Source organism: Eretmochelys imbricata, chromosome 1 (assembly GCF_965152235.1).
Source record: "Eretmochelys imbricata isolate rEreImb1 chromosome 1, rEreImb1.hap1, whole genome shotgun sequence".
NCBI classification, from domain to species: Eukaryota; Metazoa; Chordata; order Testudines; family Cheloniidae; genus Eretmochelys; species Eretmochelys imbricata.
Genome location: NC_135572.1, coordinates 140,819,291 through 140,839,462, shown reverse-complemented (window position 1 = coordinate 140,839,462; position 20,172 = coordinate 140,819,291). Strand labels below are relative to the sequence as shown.

General features: G+C 41.0%; 1 protein-coding gene across 3 annotated transcripts in view; it reads left to right on the top strand.

The window, feature by feature from the left end:
* The window catches only part of ADGRG2 (adhesion G protein-coupled receptor G2), an 84,450-nt gene that overhangs the window by 14,512 nt on the left and 49,766 nt on the right, over positions 1 to 20,172 (top strand). For 2 of the 3 annotated variants that reach the window (XM_077816533.1, XM_077816524.1), the window contains exons 3-11: positions 5,690 to 5,743; positions 7,829 to 7,861; positions 11,531 to 11,575; positions 11,678 to 11,704; positions 11,972 to 12,010; positions 17,263 to 17,304; positions 18,182 to 18,226; positions 18,331 to 18,363; positions 18,633 to 18,671. In XM_077816533.1, the coding sequence (XP_077672659.1) occupies positions 5,690 to 5,743; positions 7,829 to 7,861; positions 11,531 to 11,575; positions 11,678 to 11,704; positions 11,972 to 12,010; positions 17,263 to 17,304; positions 18,182 to 18,226; positions 18,331 to 18,363; positions 18,633 to 18,671 (357 nt within the window). The remainder of the gene's footprint in view (positions 1 to 5,689; positions 5,744 to 7,828; positions 7,862 to 11,530; positions 11,576 to 11,677; positions 11,705 to 11,971; positions 12,011 to 17,262; positions 17,305 to 18,181; positions 18,227 to 18,330; positions 18,364 to 18,632; positions 18,672 to 20,172) is intronic. The other variant, XM_077816540.1, reaches the window with a different exon arrangement.

Genomic DNA, 20,172 nt, shown 5'->3' with positions numbered 1-20,172 from the left:
TAAACCTTATACAGTGGCAGTATGGAGGGTAGTGGTGTAAAAACTGCTAAGCTGGATTTATATCTCAGAAAGACTTCTCCCTGTCCTTACACATGGAGGTCATTCTCCTGGAGTGGGTACTGTGGCTTTAGGGCCTATTTGTGCTGGAGCAGTGCAAAGTGGTACCAGCACAGGCTAGGAGTTACTGCTTTTGTTGTTTAATAAGGAATGTTATTGACCATAACTCCATCTTAACATCATAACTCATCTTAACTCAGTTTGTGTTATTGGCTCTTCTTAAAAAATCTCCTGGAAATATGCTGTTTTTTCTTTCGTATAAAGGGAGATACATACCGGTCTGAAGAACGCTATTTTCTCTTTAGACTATACACAGATGATGAGATCCTCATGTAGCAATCTCTGCTTGTTGAAAATACTAAAATCCACCATTGTAAATTCATATTATGATGTTCAAGATGACTATATTTTTTTACTCTAGAAAAAGATGTGAGGAGATGGTGACATCAGTTATTTATATAAGGACTTTCTCTTTCCCTATCTCAACAAATTAATAACCTGAGAGGAAAATCCTACCTCCTTGGCACTAGTACAGTTTTTGTTATCAAACACTTTGTATGTCAGCCATGGGGAAATCTTAGACTGGACTTTTTAGCTTTCTTAAAATAAACTTTGGCTACTTCTTTGTCTAGAACTTAGGCCCAACAATGTGGGAGATGATTTGAAAATTTTAAGAGAGTTTGAATAATGCATAGATTTTAAAAAAAATATTTTTACAGTCTTAAACTGATATTCACAAATCTGGTAATGTAAAAAGTATTATTTATGTTTATCCAGAAAGATCTGCTTGTTTTATTTCTGTTGAGAAATGGCAAAAACCTGAACAACAAAGAAACTGTTATTCATCTAATGATTATTTGGCAAATTAGAATATAAAATACTAACAATGGGCCTGAACCTGCACTTTGACAAATAGAAAACCCCACTCGTGGTAATAATTCCTATCCATACTCCCCACACTGCTGTCGGAGAAGTGGAGGCAGGCTTGTGATCCAGAAGAAAATGCTCTCTCCCCTTGCATGCGGTGCCTCCAGATCTGCAACTGGCTTATAGTTTATTACTCCAGGAATAACTGGCTCTTTATGTATTCTAATGCATTCAGTGATTAATGGTGCTTGACCTGATAAACATTACAAAATCCACAGAGGGGGCTGAATGAGGAGGGGAGTGAAAGTAGAAATTTGTTTATATGGTTTCCTGTTGCTGTGACCTGAGTAGGGAGCTTTAGTCCTAGAGAATATGAATAAGTAGCATTTTGTTTTTATATAAAAGGGATGCTGCTGCTCTTCTGTTTGTTCCTCCCAAGCATGTCCCCTTCACATAGTTGTTTTCATGGTAGCAAAACTATTGTAGGGGGAAGAAGAGGTGTGAGTTCCATGGGCCCTACCCTGAAAGATGCTGACCATTTCAAGATGCGGGATGCTTTAAGGAGCTTAGTACAGTCAATGCCCATTAATTTAATTGGAACTGAGGACCCTGGCAAGAGGTACTCAGCACTTAGTAAGATTGGGCCTGTGGTGAGCAAGCCTGTGCAGGAGATGGATTTTACTTTTTATACTAGCTTGCATGCACACTGGAGCATAATTCTCCTTCTCACCCACTTAAACCCCACAGATTGATTCCAATAATGCTTATTTAGCTGTTTCCATCTTAATAATTAATTTATATATTTTATAATTTTATAATTTTGAAAAGGTATGGAGGTAGCTGATGGTAAAGAGAGGTGTCATGTTCTGTGTCTACAGGAGACAATGGACAGGGAACGCAGCAAAGGAGTTAGGCTTAGATTGCAAACTTTTCCATGTGGGTGACAAAAGGGGGTGTAAGGGAATCAGGGTGGTTGTTAGAGGAGAGCTGAAGAAGATGTTATTTGAAAATTACTAGAGTAAGTGACAGACTGATGGCTGTATGAGTCCAAGTTAAAGAGCGAGTCATGTTTGTGGTATTAGCATATTCACCTCCACAAGGATGTGATGAGGAAGAAAAGAAGAGTCTCCTCCAAGACTGGCAGGCACTAGTGGACACAGCAGCACCTGAGGGGCTGGGTGATCTGAATGCACACAACAGCCAGAAACAGATGGTGCTGTGAAATGTGTTTAGGAAAATGCAGTCTATGCACTATAAATGAGGAAGGGAAAGAGCTACTAGACATTTGTATTGTCAACCACTGGATGATAACTCATACATGGTTCCAAAAGAGAGTGAGTCATTTGTTTACATACATCAGTGGTGGAAATCAAAGCCAAATTGATATGATGTTGGTAAGGAAATCTCAGAGGAATTGAGTTATGGACTGCAAAGTGATACCTAGCAAGACGGTAGCACTGAACACAAACCTCTTGTGGCAAAAATTCCAGCAGAGTGTTGGACAAGGAGGGAACTAATCTCAAAAGAAACAATATTAAAGTATGGGAGTTAAAGGGAAGTCCAGCAGAGATGTTTGTGCAAGCAGTACAGGATAAATGTTTGGCTGAAAAGGAGTGGAACCACTCAGAAGAACATGGATTGTGTGGTGGAAGAGGTTTATGGACAATACAGGCTGGGAAAAGGCAGGGAAGGAAAGGAGTAGTGCTGGATTGATGACATGCAAGTAGCAATCTGAAAAAAGAAAATGGTATGTAAAGAAAAATAAATGACTCCATTGAGAGTAAATGAAAATAAATACAAAGAAGCAAAGTGAGCTGCCAAGTAGGCAGTGAAGAAGGTCAAAGAGAGTGCCCTAGATGATTTGTATGCCAACCTTGTAAACAGCCCCTAGATGGCTGGCAAAAAGACATATAGCATTGCAAAAATAAGATGCAGAGAGAAGGAGGATGGTATTATAACACCATTTGTAAATGATGATCAGAGGAGACTGCTAGAAAACACAGGAACAAGTGAAGTTGATGTGGAAAAAATACTTTGAGAGTCTCTTAAATGAGGCTAACCCTTTTAGGGAAGAGTTGCCAACATGTGGTATAGCAGAGGAGATGAGAAATGCAGTCTAGGAAATGAAAAATGGTAAGGCAGTGACAAAGGACCTGGCAAAAGTCTTGGGTGAGAGAGGCATAAGATGGATGAGCAGAGTGGTTAAAGCTGCAAACCGAGACAAAAGAATTCTCAAAGACTGGTGCAAGTCTATCTGGGTCCCAATACAGAAGAAGGAAAGCATCCATGAATGTGGAAACTACCAAGGGATAAAGCTATTGTTACATGAGATGAAGATACTTGGACACATCTTGGATGCTAGGATTAGGGCAATGGTGGAACCCCTCCTTGAACAAGAACAGTTTTGCTTTAGGAAAGGATAAGGAACTACAGAGCCCATGTTTATAGTTCGGCAAGGGATAGAGAAGCAGCTAGAGTGCCAACAGGACAGCTTCTGGGCTTTTATAAATGTAGGAAACTCTCACAATAAAGTAGGATTGGAAATAAAGTGGACAGAAGAATTCTGACACCAGTGCTGGGGAAATATGCAGTGTCAGAGGATTTAATAACTATGGTGAATGCCCTGTATTGATCACCTAAAACAGTGATCCAAACATCTTTTGAAATGACAAGTCCCTTTGAAAGTCTGACTGCACCAGTGGTTGGTTCTAAGGCCACTGCTGTTTATCATATTGATGGACTATATAAGCAGGAAGATCCCAATGGGAAAAGGTGAGAAGCGCTATATGCAGATGACACAGCAAGAAGGGCACCCTCAAAGAAGACCTAGCGGAAAGAGCAAGCCAGTGCCAAGCTAAACTGGCATGGCATGAAAATGAACATGAACAATACTGAGGACCTGTGGGTCATTTGAGGTGCCCCAGGGAAATGAACATAGAGATTAGTAAGTAGACTGACCAGTTCAAGCACTTTAGCAATTGGGTCACAGAAGATGATGAGTTTGAACATGAGTGGGGAGTGCTGGAAGAGTGTGGAATAACATCTCAAGGTTTGTATATGACAAGCATATGCCACTGAGACTAAAAGCCCAACCATATAGAACAATGTTGCACCCTGCAATGGTGCAGAAGCATGGGCAAAAACCAGATCATAGGTTCAATGCCTATGGGTGTTTTGAGATGGGATGTCTTTGCACCATAAGAGGAGTTACACGAAGAGACAGATTTCAGAATGAAAGTATTAGGATGGAAGTCAAAATCCATGATGTGGCTGACAAAATCCAGGAAGTCTGACTTCACTGGTTTGGACACGGGCAGAGGATGAATGAAGGGAACCTGGTGAAAATAGCATGGCAGGTGAAGGTGGTAGAGAGACCCTGAGGAAAGCCAAGGAAGCAATGGTTGGATTGCATCAAAGAAGACGGAAAGCAAGTGAATTTTAGTGCTGCCTTGGACAGATGAAGATGGTGGATGCTTGCATGGAGGCAACCCCAGTTGATGGGATAAGCAGACGAAGATAATTTATATAGTATTCCATTCACCTTCACAAGCAGCTGTTTTGTTTAGCATCTCATCACTATTATTTCCACAAAGATAATTATACATCTTAAAGAACTTCCATAAAGACCAATGTGGAGTTAGAAAGAGTTTTATAGATGGCATAATGCCTAATCACAATAATATTAAAAAACCCAAACATTTCCACAGAACAACTCTCAAACACAAAGTTCTAGAACACACTTCTTATGGGATTAAATATTGTAACTTGACTTTGATTCTATCCTCTACAGGACTTAAAACTGATATCTGCTTTTTTGCACTCAGGAACATTGTGTCTGCTTGATCTTAGTGTAAATAAATAGTAGTTCTTCATACTTCATATTGAATCATAACAATTTGGCTTATAAGGCAATTTTCACCATGCCCCTTTTCATGGCCTCCAATGTGGGGGCCAAATCCTGATTGTCTCACTCAGATAGTCCTACTGACAAAATTGATCCCTGGTGTAACTTCAGTTAAATCAACGGCTCCACTGAAGTCAGTTTGACTTCAATAGGATTACTGTATTTATGAGACTAAAGTGATTTGGCCTTTATGTTGGACTTTTTCCTTGAGAAAATCCTTTCCTTTATCAATAGGACAGAATATTAGCTAAAACTAGCAAGCAACTTGGGGGGGAACTGCCATAAAGCATACATGGATGGTTTAATATCTCTGAGGATATTTTTCATCTAGCTGTATTTCATAATTACTGGTTTCAGAGGGGTAGCCATGTCAGTCTGTATCTGCAAAAAGAATGAGGAGTACTTGTGGCACCTTAGAGACTAACAAATTTATTTGAGCATAAGCTTTCATTTGTTAGTCTCTAAGGTGCCACAAGTACTCCTCGTTCTTCATAATTACTGCTTTTAGTTTAGCTCAAAATATCATGTCCAGCAAAAATGAGCTGAGGTTTCTTTACATTTTCTAATACAAATTGTCTAATTTCCATAGAAAAGAGACTCTCTTTATTGGTATTAGTATGATCAGAGTGATACCTCCATTTAAGGACTGTGTTGGTACTCCAAAAGAGCTTTTGTATCTCTCTCTCCTCTTGGAGCCGGAGCGGTTCTGCTAAAGTCCTTTTAGCAGTTAGGTATTGCCCTCTACTGGTGAATACTCCCCGTTAACACGATTGAATGGAAGACCAATAAAGATGGTTATATTTTTAGCTGAATAGATTCTGCTTCCTCTAACAAACTGTGTTAAATATTTTTTCTCTACAGCAAATGATGTAACTTCAAGATCATCAGTTGCAAAAACTTCAGTATCCATATCTGGTAAGAAAATCACTAACTGTAACATTCTGATTATTGCAAATTTATGGCAAAGGAGTGTCCGCCTCATGATAATTGAAGTAATGCAAAGAAGCTACTGTGTAAATAAGTTACTATATTTCATCAGTCTAGTTTTATTTTTTCATAAGAATAAAATTATCTGTACCATCTAGACAAACTCTTCTATTCTTAGTGGAATCACTCCAGTTTAGCACTAACTTTCTCAGGAATGGAATGATAGATTCAAGTTGCCTGACCAATAGCCTTTGACAGCCCACTAAATAGTGAATAATTTGTGGGGGGTGGAAGGGAAGGTGAAGACAACATGGAGATTTCCTCCCACCGCACAAACGCAGCTGGTAGAAATACCAAAAATGCTTTTCAAGATGTTCAGGAATATGTTCAGGGGATAAACATCATCCATAAAAATATTATTTATAGCAGAATGTGGGTGAATAAAATTGATACACAAGCACACAGCTTGCTGTTTACTGTTTAACGCTATTGAAACTTTTTTGGCATCCGTTACTTTTTAAATAGAAATCATTTTATATATGTATGTATTTTTATTACAAAAGACAGCCTTGCTGTGCAGAATTGGTCCCTATCTGCCACATTTCCAATTAATTGAATGTCCATGCTAAACAAAATGCTGTAGCTAAGGCCAAGGTGCAATTTCCATACTGATGCCTCATTTATTGGTTGCTCACAGAATATCCCCTGTCCCACTGCCAGCTGAGACAATATCTATTAGCAACGTCCACCAGTTCTAATCCCTGCTTTTGGGTTACTCAGTTGTTCTAGAAAATTAATTGTAATCATAATAGTCCATCAGAATCCTGATAGTTGAAGGGCCATTTGTGCCAAGTTATTAATCCCATGAGCAAGGAGTAAGGGGGTACTCTACAAGGGATTTTGTAAAATGGTAGGCCAAAATAAATTTATTTCCAAAATAATCTAACCTATGAAACAGGAGCCTTTTGTCCTCCTTTGTATCATGAAATAGGTTGCTTATGTCTTGTGTGCAATTCTCTCTTAATTGATGTAATCATTATTCCTTAGTATATTTATCGTGTTTGTTTCTTTGACGACAATCGCCTTCTTAGCAACACTTTGAAAAACATAGTACTGGTCCCTTCTGACAGATTGACAAGCAGTTGTTGTATGGAGCCCTTCGAAGTTGTCACTGAGGTGTCACATGGTACATCTGAGCTAGGTTGCCCTCTGAACGCTATTTACTTCTACACTATATTGTGTGGAAATACTTTTAAAATGTGTGTGTTCAAGAATAAGCTTTTGCATACATCCCTGACTTTCCAAAAAAAACCCCAAATTTCTGCATTTCTGTTTTATGGCTTGTATTAATATAATTTTATTTTGTTTCATGTATATAGCTGAAGTATTTATTTACATCCTTTTTCATTTGTTATCAAACACATCTTATTTGAGGTACAATAAATAATTCATATTACATATAGTTTGCCACAGTCCAGTATAATTGGGAATCTTTTTTTCAAGAGAGTCACAGGACTAGACTGGCAGGGCTATACAGGCAGGGCTGCATTCAGCAATAAAATTGTGGTGGGGAAGTTAATTGCTACTGGCCAGACTCATCTCTCTCTTTTATGAGTACTAAACAAAACCAAGGACAAAATTATCAAAAGAGCTCAGCTACTAACAACTTCAAGTCGGGCACTTAATCAGTGGCCAGGTGTCTAAAAGTGCTCAACATCTATTGTTCTGAATGTCAGCTGCTGGGTATTGAATATTTTTGAAAAAGTCGCCATTTCTAGGTATTTAAATTGGATCTTGAGCTCTTGTAGTTCTGTCCTGAGTTATAGGTGATGAGCAATTGAAAATCTGGTCCCAGATTCTCACAAAAAAATGAAAGCACTAATTTTATGCCTCTTCCCAAACCTTTTTCCCCTTTGGCAGAATCAGCTATTGGTATTTTTATCACCTACTCTATTAACGCTTCAGGCAAGATTTTTATTAACATATCTGATATCTAGATGTATCTACCCTATGTTTTACTTTTTATTTTATTTTTTATTACTTTTTATTATTATTGTTATATTTCTTTCACAGATACAACTTCATTAGAAAAGACAAGCACTTCAGGTGAGAATTATTCTACCCACTACAAACTGTAGAACTGGGGACAAATTCAGACCTGATGTAAGCAGACAAAACTCCATTGTGTTTAGTGAGGTTATGTGTGTTTTTTAACCAGTGCTGAATTTTGCCTTAGGACAATTTTTCAAAACCTCAAAATATTTTGTTATTATTTTATTTATTATTTGTATTACCATAGCACTAGGAGCCTGAGTCAAGGACCAGGACCCCACTTTGCTAGCAGCGATTTAGCAATTCCGTAGCTATGATTACATTGGAATTTGGAGTTGTGAGAATGAAGGGTTGGCTTTTTAAAAGCTCCCAAGTAATGTCCACACTGCATTTGGGAGATAGCATAGATTTGTGCTAGTGGGGCTAGCGCTAGTGAGCTAAAAATAGCCTGGTCTCCAGCCCAGGACACAGTGTCAAAGCAATGTCTCCACAGCTATTTCTAGGGTTCTAGTATGAGTCTGTAGACCTGAACTGGGAGGTTTGCTCCCAGATGTGGTGTAAACATACTCTGAGTGACTTATGAACATAAGTCATCAGAGGAAGGATGGAATGGACTGCTTAGAACTGATGGTAAAATAATATATAGGGCCTTTCACCTCTAGATCCCTCGTTCCAATCCGACCTACCTGAGTAATGTTAAAAAGGCATTAGCATGTGACTGCCATACCCTGGCTTATGTGACTTCTTTCTGGACAATTGAATAGATCATAAAAATCACTTCAGTTTGCTGTGATTGACATCCTTCTTGGTAGCATCAGTGCAGGCCAAGGATTGAACTGGTAAAGGGATTGAACAAGCCTGTCTCACTTGCAGTGGTGGATTAGCCGCTGGGCCTATGGGGCCCGTGCCCAGGGGCCCCGGCCAACTGGGGGTCCCGGAACCAGCCACCAGGCGGGCAGGGAGGGGAAAGTCCCTGTGCCCCAACCCCACTCCCCGGCAGAAGCCAGAGGGCAGCGGGAGAAGCCCCCAGCGTTCTCCAACCCTGGCAGAAGCCAGGGGGGCAGCGGGGAAAGCCCCAGCACTGGGACCCCTGCTGCGGCCCTAGGACTGGAGAAGTGCTCGCTATCTGTCATGGCCTCAGGGCTGTGGGAGCTTTGACTCCCTGCTGTGGCCTGGGGCTGTGGCAGGGGGACAGAGCTTTTCTGGTTTTGGGGCTGCAGTGAGGGGGGCAGAAAGTAGCAAACAGGTTGTGTGTGTGTGTTGGGGGGGTGGAATGGAGGAGACCCTGAGTGGAACAGGGGTGGGCCCCAGGGAAGGGACAGAAAGGGGTGGGGCCGTGGGCAGGGCTGAAAGTGGAAGGGGTGGGGAGGGGCCTCCCCCTCTTGCTCTGGCCCAGGGCCCCAGGAAACCTTTATCCATCTTCGCTCACCTGCTGGTGGTCCCACAAGAAGATGAGGTTCAGACACATTGCAGATAAACATAGCAGTGTATCTGTTCTGAGAATAAAGGGAAGACTTCACTTACCATAGCTGGCAATACACAATTCTTCCAAGTACCAAACAAATGTAAAAATAATCTCACCATAGTCACACTTCTTATTAATAGTACCTAACCCTAGCTGATTGACAGTCAGAGATGCCTTTTGCATATACTGAAGCTATTAGTTTGACATCACTCGATCATTTACAGATGTCTGTCATGTTTTGAGACCTGAAGAAGAGCTTTGTGTAATTCAAAAGTTTGTCTCTCTCACTAGCAGAAGGTGGTCCAGTCAAAGATATTGCCTCACCCACCTTGTCTCTCTAATATTTTGTAATGTGGGTTGGGCCTCTTTTTTTTTTTTTTTTTTTTTTAACTTTACCCGAGGATAATAAATGCCAGAAATTTTTGACACTGGTTAGATGAGTCATATTAGAAGCTGAAGAAACAAAGTCTGTTTTTATGGAGGTGGCTCTATACTGTAAATAATACTTTAGCTAAAATGGGAACAAAATATATGCCATCCTGAGTTACGGAATTATTGCATTTTTGGTTTGTGCTCCATTGCCAGATGACATTAGAAGAAACTTTGTTTGAGGAGAGAAGCAAAGGTGGAAATGTGGCATTAGGTACAGATGTCAGATTGCTCACTTCATCGGATGTAGCTGTAGCTCACGAAAGCTTATGCTCAAACAAATTTGTTAGTCTCTAAGGTGCCACAAATACTCCTGTTCTTTTTGCGGATACAGACTAACACGGCTGCTACTGTGAAAGAGGTCAGATTATCTTCCTCAGAAATTAGCAGAAAATAACATCTAAAAAGAATATTTGACCCATTTTGTAACAACAATTTAATGCGTAATTCCTACCCATCGAGAGTTAACCAGGGACAAATATAGAGCAAAACAAGTTTTCTTTGTGATTGTGTTGAGATGACTCTTATAAAGGCTGTATTACAGAGTATGTGCATTTTATTGTTAGCATTGAGGGGCATTTCCTTTTCTTCCTTGAATTTCAGGTTACAATGCCAAAGAAGCTGACTCACACCTGTAACTCATAGTTAAAAGCCATGAGTAATAGAGTGAGAATTTTTTTGACCATAATTCAAGTAGAAGAATCATGACTTACTGGTTTTATCGCTAACAGATAGGAAAGAACTGTAGAGTTTTTTTTCCTTTTTAAATTAAAAGAAAAATCACAGTCAAATACAATGTGTATTAATGTACACATGCCATAGACCCTGACTTGCAAATTTCAAGCATGCTCTCCACTCTGTGGTATACCCTCACCAGGCTTTGAGGTTGAATTTGTTAATAATTCTGTAATAGATCTTGTAGCAGTTTCATGGGTCTTCCCACTAAGTGGTATTACAGTTCAATAGATGGGAACCAGATTTGTTTCTGTGATGACAAATCACCTTGTTAGGAAGCCGTTCAGAAAAAATCATATTACTGGTGTCTACTGGCACACTGACAAGCAGTTGTGTAGAGCCCTTCAAAATAATCATTGAGATATCACAAGTTGTACCTGAGTTACATTGTCCTCTGAGCTACACTGCCCTTTGAACACTATTTACTCTTGTATTGCAATGTGGGAAAAGACATTTTAACTGTGTACATTGAAGAATAAGTTGCTGCATACATTCCTGATTTTTCCCTGCATTTCTTTGTTCCTGCTTGTATTGATATAGTTTTCTTTTGTTTCATGTATGTAGCTAAAACATTTATTTATTTCCTTTTCATTTTTAGCAAGACCAGCTAATTTGAGGCAAAATAGATATTTCATATTACATACCGTTTTCTATATTTCAATAAAATTGGTGATCTTTGCTCACCTTGACTGGCAGGGCTATCACAGCTCAAGGTTGAGTTGAAACGGAAGAAAGGTGAGGAAGTTCATTGCTACTGGCCAGTCAGTACCAGACTAATCTCTGTCTTTCATGAGTACAAAAACACCAAGCGCAAAATTTTCAAAAGAACTCAATTACCAGCATCTCCCATTCAGTAACTCATTCCGATTTTCAAAAGTATTCAACACCCATTGTTCTCAATGTATACTCAGTATTTTTGAAAATCTAGCCACTTTTTTTAGGTGCTTAAATTGGAGGTTTAGCTTTTTGAAATTCTGTCCCCATTTACTGGTCTTGAGAGTTTGAAACTCTGGCCCTGACAATGTTAGAAGAAAATAATTTAATAAAGCACTAACTTTATGTTTGTCTATTTTCTTTTCTCTTTTTTCCAGCAGAATCCTCTATTGTTACTTTTATCACCTACCCCATCAATGCTTCAGGCAAGAAATTAATATTTCTCATATCTAGATCTATTTAGCTTAAGTTTTACTTTTTATTTTGTCATTTTTATAATTTTTGTATATTTTTGTTGTATTTTTCAGCTACAAGTTCAGATACAAGCACTGCAGGTGAGAATGATACGTATTACACAAATAAAAACTGTAGAATTAAGGCCAAATTCAGACGTGGTATAAGCAGACAAAACTCCATTGTGTTCAACAGGTTTGAGCTTGTATAAACCAGGGCTAAATTTGGCCAGCTTTGAACTTTGAAAAAAGGTTCATTATACTGGGTGTTTAGCCACCCCACAGGTAAGGTTGCACTGGTTGAGTTTTTTAAAAAACTGTTAAATTAATATTTTACAGTTATCCAAAATATACTCCTTTCCCTTTCAGACAGAACTTTAAATGTGTTGCCAAAGCCAAACCATACAGGTACATGCGTATTTTTATGGAGGGTTTTTTTTTTATTATTAATTTGTATGTTAGAAAATATTTAGGGCTATTGGTTCTGTTTGAAAAGTGAATTGAGTGCATTTGCTAAAACTACTTAAAATATTTTTGAATGATTATTAAATATCCAACACATTCATTATTCACATTTGTATTTTGTCTATTACTGTGGTATATGGGCACACATTTCATGGTTTAAATTGTGTCAGTAATGTTCCAGACAAGAGGGGCATCATTTACCCACTCCCCTGATCTCTGAACTTAGGGTATGTCTACACAACGAAATTAGGTCGAATTTATAGAAGTCGTTTTTTTAGAAATCGGTTTTATATATTCGAGTGTGTGTGTCCCCACAGAAAATGCTCTAAGTGCATTAACTCGGCGGAGTGCTTCCACAGTACTGAGGCAAGCGTCGACTTCTGGAGCGTTGCACTGTGGGTAGCTATCCCACAGTTTCCGCAGTCTCCGCTGCCCATTGGAATTCTGGGTTGAGATCCCAATGCCTGATGGGGCTAAAACATTGTCGCGGGTACATATCGTCAGGCCCCCGTTCCCTCCCTCCCTCCATGAAAGCAAGGGCAGACAATCGTTTCACACCTTTTTTCCTGAGTTACCTGTGCAGGCGCCATACCACGGCAAGCATGGAGCCCGCTCAGCTCACTGTCACCATATGTCCCCTGGGTGCTGGCAGACGTGGTACTGCATTGCTACACAGTAGCAGCAACCTATTGCCTTGTGGCAGCAGACAGTACAATACGACTGGTAGCCGTCATCGTCATGTCCGAGGTGCTCCTGGCCACGTCGGCCAGGAGCGCCTGGGCAGACATGGGCGCAGGGACTAAATTTGGAGTGACTTGACCAGGTCATTCTCTTTAGTCCTGCAGTCAGTCCTATTGAACCATTTTATGGTGAGCAGGCAGGCGATACGGATTGCTAGCAGTCGTACTGTACCATCTTCTGCCAGGCAGGCAAGAGATGAGGATGGCTAGCAGTCCTACTGCACCATCTGCTGCCAGCCAAAGATGTAAAAGATAGATGGAGTGGATCAAAACAAGAAATAGACCAGATTTGTTTTGTACTCATTTGCTTCTCCTCCCTCCCCCGTCTAGGGGACTCATTCCTCTAGGTCACACTGCAGTCACTCACAGAGAAGGTGCAGTGAGGTAAATCTAGCTATGTATCAATCAGAGACCAGACTAACCTCCTTGTTCCAATAAGAACAATAACTTAGGTGCACCATTTCTTATTGGAACCCTCCATGAAGTCCTGCCTGAAATACTCCTTGATGTAAAGCCACCCCCTTTGTTGATTTTAGCTCCCTGAAGCCAGCACTGTAAGCCGTGTCATCAGTCGCCCCTCCCTCCATCAGAGCAACGGCAGACAATCGTCCCGCGCCTTTTTTCTGTGCGGACGCCATACCAAGGCAAGCATGAAGGCCACTCAGTTCACTTTGGCAATTAGGAGCACATTAAACACCACACGCATTATCCAGCAGTATATGCAGCACCAGAACCTTGCAGAGCAATACCGGGTGAGGAGGCGACGTCAGCGCGGTCACGTGAGTGATCAGGACATGGACACAGATTTCTTTGAAAGCATGGGCCCTGCCAATGCATGCATCATGGTGCTAATGGGGCAGGTTCATGCTGTGGAACGCCGATTCTGGGCTCAGGAAACAAGCACAGACTGGTGGGACCGCATAGTGTTGCAGGTCTTGGACGATCCCCAGTGGCTGCGAAACTTTCGGATGTGTAAGAGCACTTTCATGGAACTTTGTGACTTGCTTTCCCCTGCCCTGAAGCGCATGAATACCAAGATGAGAGCAGCCCTCACAGTTGAGAAGCGAGTGGCGATAGCCCTGTGGAAGCTTGCAACGCCAGACAGCTACCAGTCAGTTGGGAATCAATTTGGAGTGGGCAAATCTACTGTTGGGGCTGCTGTGATGCAAGTAGCCCACGCAATCAAAGATCTGCTGATATCAAGGGTAGTGACCCTGGGAAATGTGCAGGTCATAGTGGATGGCTTTGCTGCAATGGGATTCTCTAACTGTGGTGGGGCCAAAGACGGAACCCATATCCCTATCTTGGCACCGGAGCACCAAGCCGGCGAGTACATAAACCGCAAGGGGTACTTTTCAATAGTGCTGCAAGCTCTGGTGGATCACAAGGGACGTTTCACCAACATCAACGTGGGATGGCCGGGAAAGGTACGTGACGCTCGCATCTTCAGGAACTCTGATCTGTTTCAAAAGCTGCAGGAAGGGACTTTATTCCCAGACCAGAAAATAACTGTTGGGGATGTTGAAATGCCTATATGTATCCTTGGGGACCCAGCCTACCCCTTAATGCCATGGCTCATGAGTCCGTACACAGGCAGCCTGGACAGTAGTCAGGAGCTGTTCAACTACAGGCTGAGCAAGTGCAGAATGGTGGTAGAATGTGCATTTGGACGTTTAAAGGCGCGCTGGCGCAGTTTACTGACTCGCTTAGACCCCAGCGAAACCAATATTCCCACTGTTATTACTGCCTGCTGTGCGCTCCACAATATCTGTGAGAGTAAGGGGGAGACGTTTATGGCGGGGTGGGAGGTTGAGGCAAATCGCCTGGCTGCTGGTTACGCGCAGCCAGAAACCAGGGCAGTTAGAAGAGCACAGGAGGGCACGGTATGCATCAGAGAAGCTTTGAAAACCAGTTTCATGACTGGCCAGGCTACGGTGTGAAAGTTCTGTTTGTTTCTCCTTGATGAAACCCCCTGCCCCTTGGTTCACTCTACTTCCCTGGAAGCTAACCACCCTCCCCACCTCCCTTCGATCACCACTTGCAGAGGCAATAAAGTCATTGTTGCTTCACATTCATGCATTCTTTATTCATTCATCACACAAATAGGGGGATGACTACCAAGGTAGCCCAGGAGGGGTGGTGGAGGAGGGAAGGAAAATGTCACACAGCACTTTAAAAGTTTACAACTTTAAAATTTATGGAATGCCAGCCTTCTGTTTTTTGGGCAATCCTCTGGGGCGGAGTGGCTGGTTGGCCGGAGGCCCCCCCACCGCATTCTTGGGCGTCTGGGTGTGGAGGCTATGGAACTTGGGGAGGAGGGCGGTTGGTTACACAGGGGCTGTAGTAGCAGTCTGTGCTTCAGCTGTCTTTGCTGCAGCTCAACCATACACTGGAGCATACTGGTTTGATCCTCCAGCAGCCTCAGCATTGAATCCTGCCTCCTCTCATCACGCTGCCACCACATTTGAGCTTCAGCCCTGTCTTCAGCCCGCCACTTACTCTCTTCAGCCCGCCACCTCTCTTCCCGGTCATTTTGTGCTTTCCTGCACTCTGACATTATTTGCCTCCACGCATTCGTCTGTGCTCTGTCAGTGTGGGAGGACAGCATGAGCTCAGAGAACATTTCATCATGAGTGCGTTTTTTTTTTTCTTTCTAATCTTCACTAGCCTCTGGGAAGGAGAAGATCCTGTGATCATTGAAACACGTGCAGCTGGTGGAGAAAAAAAAAGGGACAGCGGTATTTAAAAAGACACATTTTATAAAACAGTGGCTACGCTCTTTCAGGGTAAACCTTGCTGTTAACATTACATACATAGCACATGTGCTTTTGTTACAAGGTCTCATTTTGCCTCCCCCACCGTGTGGCTACCCCCTCAACCCTCCCCCCTCCCCATGGCTAACAGCGGGGAACATTTCTGTTCAGCCATAGACAAACAGCCCAGTAGGAACGGGCTCCTCTGAGTGTCCCCTGAAGAAAAGCACCCTATTTCAACCAGGGGACCATGAATGATATCTCACTCTCCTGAGGATAACACAGAGAGATAAAGAACGGATGTTGTTTGAATGCCAGCAAACATACACTGCAATGCTTTGTTCTACAATGATTCCCGAGTACGTGTTACTGGCCTGGAGTGGTAAAGTGTCCTACCATGGAGGACGCAATAAGGCTGCCCTCCCCAGAAACCTTTTGCAAAGGCTTTGGGAGTACATCCAGGAGAGCTGTGAATGCCAGGGCAAATTAATCCTTTCACATGCTTGCTTTTAAACCATGTATAGTATTTTAAAAGGTACACTCACCGGAGGTCCCTTCTCCACCTGCCAGGTCCAGGAGGCAGCCTTGGGTGGGTTCGGGGGGGTACTGGCTCCAGGGTCCAGGGTGAGAAACAGTTCCTGGCTGTCGGGAAAACCGGTTTCTCCGCTTGCTTGCTGTGAGCTATCTACAACCTCATCATCATCATCATCTTCTTCGTCCCCAAAACCTGCTTCCATGTTGCCTCCATCTCCATTGAAGGAGTCAAACAACATGGCTGGGGTAGTGGTGGCTGAACCCCCTAAAATGGCATGCAGCTCATCATAGAAGCGGCATGTTTGGGGCTCTGACCCGGAGTGGCCGTTCGCCTCTCTGGTTTTCTGATAGGCTTGCCTCAGCTCCTTAAGTTTCACGTGGCACTGCTTCAGGTCCCTGTTATGGCTTTTGTCCTTCATGGCCTGGGAGATTTTTGACAAATGTTTTGGCATTTCGAAAACTGGAACGGAGTTCTGATAGCACGGATTCCTCTCCCCATACAGCGATCAGATCCCGTACCTCCCGTTCAGTCCATGCTGGAGCTCTTTTGCGATTCTGGGACTCCATCATGGTCACCTCTGCTGATGAGCTCTGCATGGTCACCTGCAGCTTGCCACGCTGGCCAAACAGGAAATGAGATTCAAAAGTTCGCGGTTCTTTTCCTGTCTACCTGGCCAGTGCATCTGAGTTGAGAGTGCTGTCCAGAGCGGTCACAATGGAGCACTCTGGGATAGCTCCCGGAGGCCAATACAGTCGAATTGTGTCCACAGTACCCCAAATTTGACCTGGCAAGGCCGATTTAAGCACTAATCCAGGGGTGGAGTAAGGAAATCGATTTTAAGAGCCCTTTAAGTCGAAATAAAGGGCTTCATCTTGTGGACGGGTGCAGGTTTACATCAATTTAACGCTGCTAAATTCGACCTAAAGTCCTAGTGTAGACCAGGGCTTAGAGACAAATGAGCTAATTCTCCTTTCACATGCAAAAGTTTTATTCTGAAGTAACTCAATCATCTTTTATAAGAAGTTATTATGTATTAATGCTAGGGCAAACAGGAGGAGAGTCTGAAATAAACATGGGAATGAGACCTGGCAGCTCATTTAAATGATCAGTATTATATTGGCTTGTTATCAGAAATTCTTATATTTAATTTATTTATTTTTTCTACAGAAACTACTAATATCCCTGAATTTAACTTCTCCACAACAGTAGGTAAGGCTGTATATTGCTGTTAAATTGTATTTTGAGTGGCATAAAAGCGTGGTTTATGAGCTGTGGGAGTCTATGTTCTAATATTTTGAATATTATTTTTTTAATATTGTATTTCACATTAGCAATCAGTCTTACTGTGGGCCAAGTTCATATGATTTCATTGTGTATATACATGAGAACTGAGATTGTAAACCTACAGGATCCTTTCATAAAACATTCAGTAACTGAAATAAATGGATTTAATGTTACAGTTTTATCTGAATTTCCCAACTTGTGTTTGATAAAAATTTTCACCTCAACATTGGCTTTCTCTGTTCCTGCTTCTATGGATACATTTTCTTCTATTTTATGTATATAGCTGAAGCAATTATATGCATCCTTTTTCAATTTTTAGCAGAAATGGCTAGGAACAATGGACAATTATATGACCATGTTACACATAATTTACCACAATTCAGAACAATTGGTAATCTTTGCAAGAGAGTCACAGGACTAGACTGGTAGGGCTGTCACAGCTTCAGTAGAAGAATGGTGGGGAAGTTCATAGCTACTGGGCAGGCTGTACCAGACTAATCTGCTATACATGGGGCAAATATCCAAGGGCAAAATTTTCAAAAAAAGCTCAGTTACCAGCAGTCCCCATTCAAGCACTCATTCAGATGTTCAAAAGTATTCAGCACCTCTTGTTCTCAGTGGGTTCTAGGTATTTTTGAAAATCTGGCCACTTCCTTCAGGTGCCTAAACTGGAGTCTTAATTTTTTGAAATTCTGTCCCCAGTTGTGGGCATAGTAAGCTTAAAAATCTGCCCAGATTTTCTTACAAACAAAAATTTAAGCACTAATGTTATGCTTCTCTATTTTTATTTATTTTGCTGCAGAATCCTCAATCGTTACTTTTATCACCTACCCCATTAATGCTTCAGGCAAGATTTTCTTAACATTTCTCATATTTTGATGTATTTAGCTTATGTCTTACCTTTTTATTGTGAACATTTTAACTTTTTTCTATTTTTGTTCTATTACTCAGATACAACTTCACTAGAAAGATCAAGTGATGAAGGTGAGAATTATTTTACACAAATACAAAGTTTAGAATGAGAGCCAAATTCAGATCTGGTGTAAGAGACAAAACTCTCTTATATTCAGTAAGGTTGTACTTGTTTAAACTAGTGTTAAATTTGGCCCATGATCATTATTTTCACAACCTTAAAAATGTTTATCATATTGGCTGGTTAGCCACCCCCCTTCATTAAGTTTGCATTGTTAGAGTTTTTAAAATATAAAATACATATGATACTGTTAATCAAAAGAAACTCCTTTCCTTTTTAGATAGAACTATAAGTGTATGGCTGGAGCCAAACCAGACAGGTAATGCTTATCTTTACATAGTATTTTTCTCCTTTTTTTTGTATTTTAGAAATTATGGAGGAATGCTGGTTCTGTGTTGAACAGTGAATTCAGTAAGATTGCTGTGACCAAGGTCCCAGTGGAGCCACGCTGAGATTACTCAATTAGGGCAAACTGCAAAGAATGGGGCAGATAATCCCCAAAACTGGTGGTTATTCTGATACTTTAGATTTACCAAGCCAGCAACAATATCTTACTACAATATCTTACTTGTTACCCAGAAGCCAAAAACACAGTTCCCTTAAAGTAACCCAGCCTTGGGCTTCCACCCAGACTGCCAAGTCACATATGATGAGGATTACTGAAAATCTTGTTCATCATATGAAAAAGTTCTACCAATTCCAAAGGATCAGACACATTACCCATCAAGTTAAAGAATATCTAAGATCGTACCCAAATACATACTTACAGCCAATTCTTATTAACTAAACTAAGATTTATTAAAAGAAAAGAGAGAGAGTATTGGTTAAAAGATCATTATACATACAGAAATGCATAGAATCCTTAGGTCAGTTTCATAGTAGAGATGGTGAGCTTCAGAGTTGCAAAGAATCCTTTCCAGAATCAGTTTATCAGGTTATAGTCCAATATCCACTTTGAATATCAGGGTGATCCAGAATGCACTGGAGGCCACAGTCTTGCGACTTAAACTTCCCCTGAGAAAGTTTAAGCAAATCTGAGATGAAAGGATCAGCTCCCAAAAGCCCTTTACACATTTTCCAGACAGCATGCAGTCCTTGGGTAAAGAATAGTTGCTTTGAAGAAGAATTACCTATTTCCTATGTATATACAGGTAACTAGTCGCATTCATCAGCATAAGGTAATTATGCATAAAGAGGTTCATAGACAGTTTGCTACAAGCTTCAAAGAGAAGTATAGACAATGAAATTATACACCCAAGTTCCATCTAAATGTTAATATTCCCATTTATCTGTGCATCAATAGATATAGAAACAGACAAGAACCATATATTTACATGGCTAACATCTAACAAGATATAAGTAAACACATGCAATTAGTACTACCTCTAATTCTCTAACAATACAGGTTTGCATTTCAAAGCTCTAGTCTATTTAACATGGCTATGTTAGTTATTTATAAGGAATAGCCCTAATTACCATTTATCTACTTCTCTAATATGTCTTTAAATGCTGAATTTGGGTCATTTAGCTAGCAAGTTACTTAACCCTTTCTGGCTCTGTGTCATAATTGCTAAAACTACTCAAAATATTTTTGAAACAATTTTAAATATCCACCTCCTTCATTACACACATTTATAAGGTGTCCACCATGGTGGAATATGGGAATATGTTTCATGGTTTAAACTGGGTCAATCGTATTCTAAACAAGAAGGACATAATTAACTCGCTTTCCTGATCTCTGAATTTAGAGACAGAGGCCTAATTCTTCTTTCACTTGCAAAAGTTTTATTCTGAAGTAACTCACTCATCTTTTAAAAGAA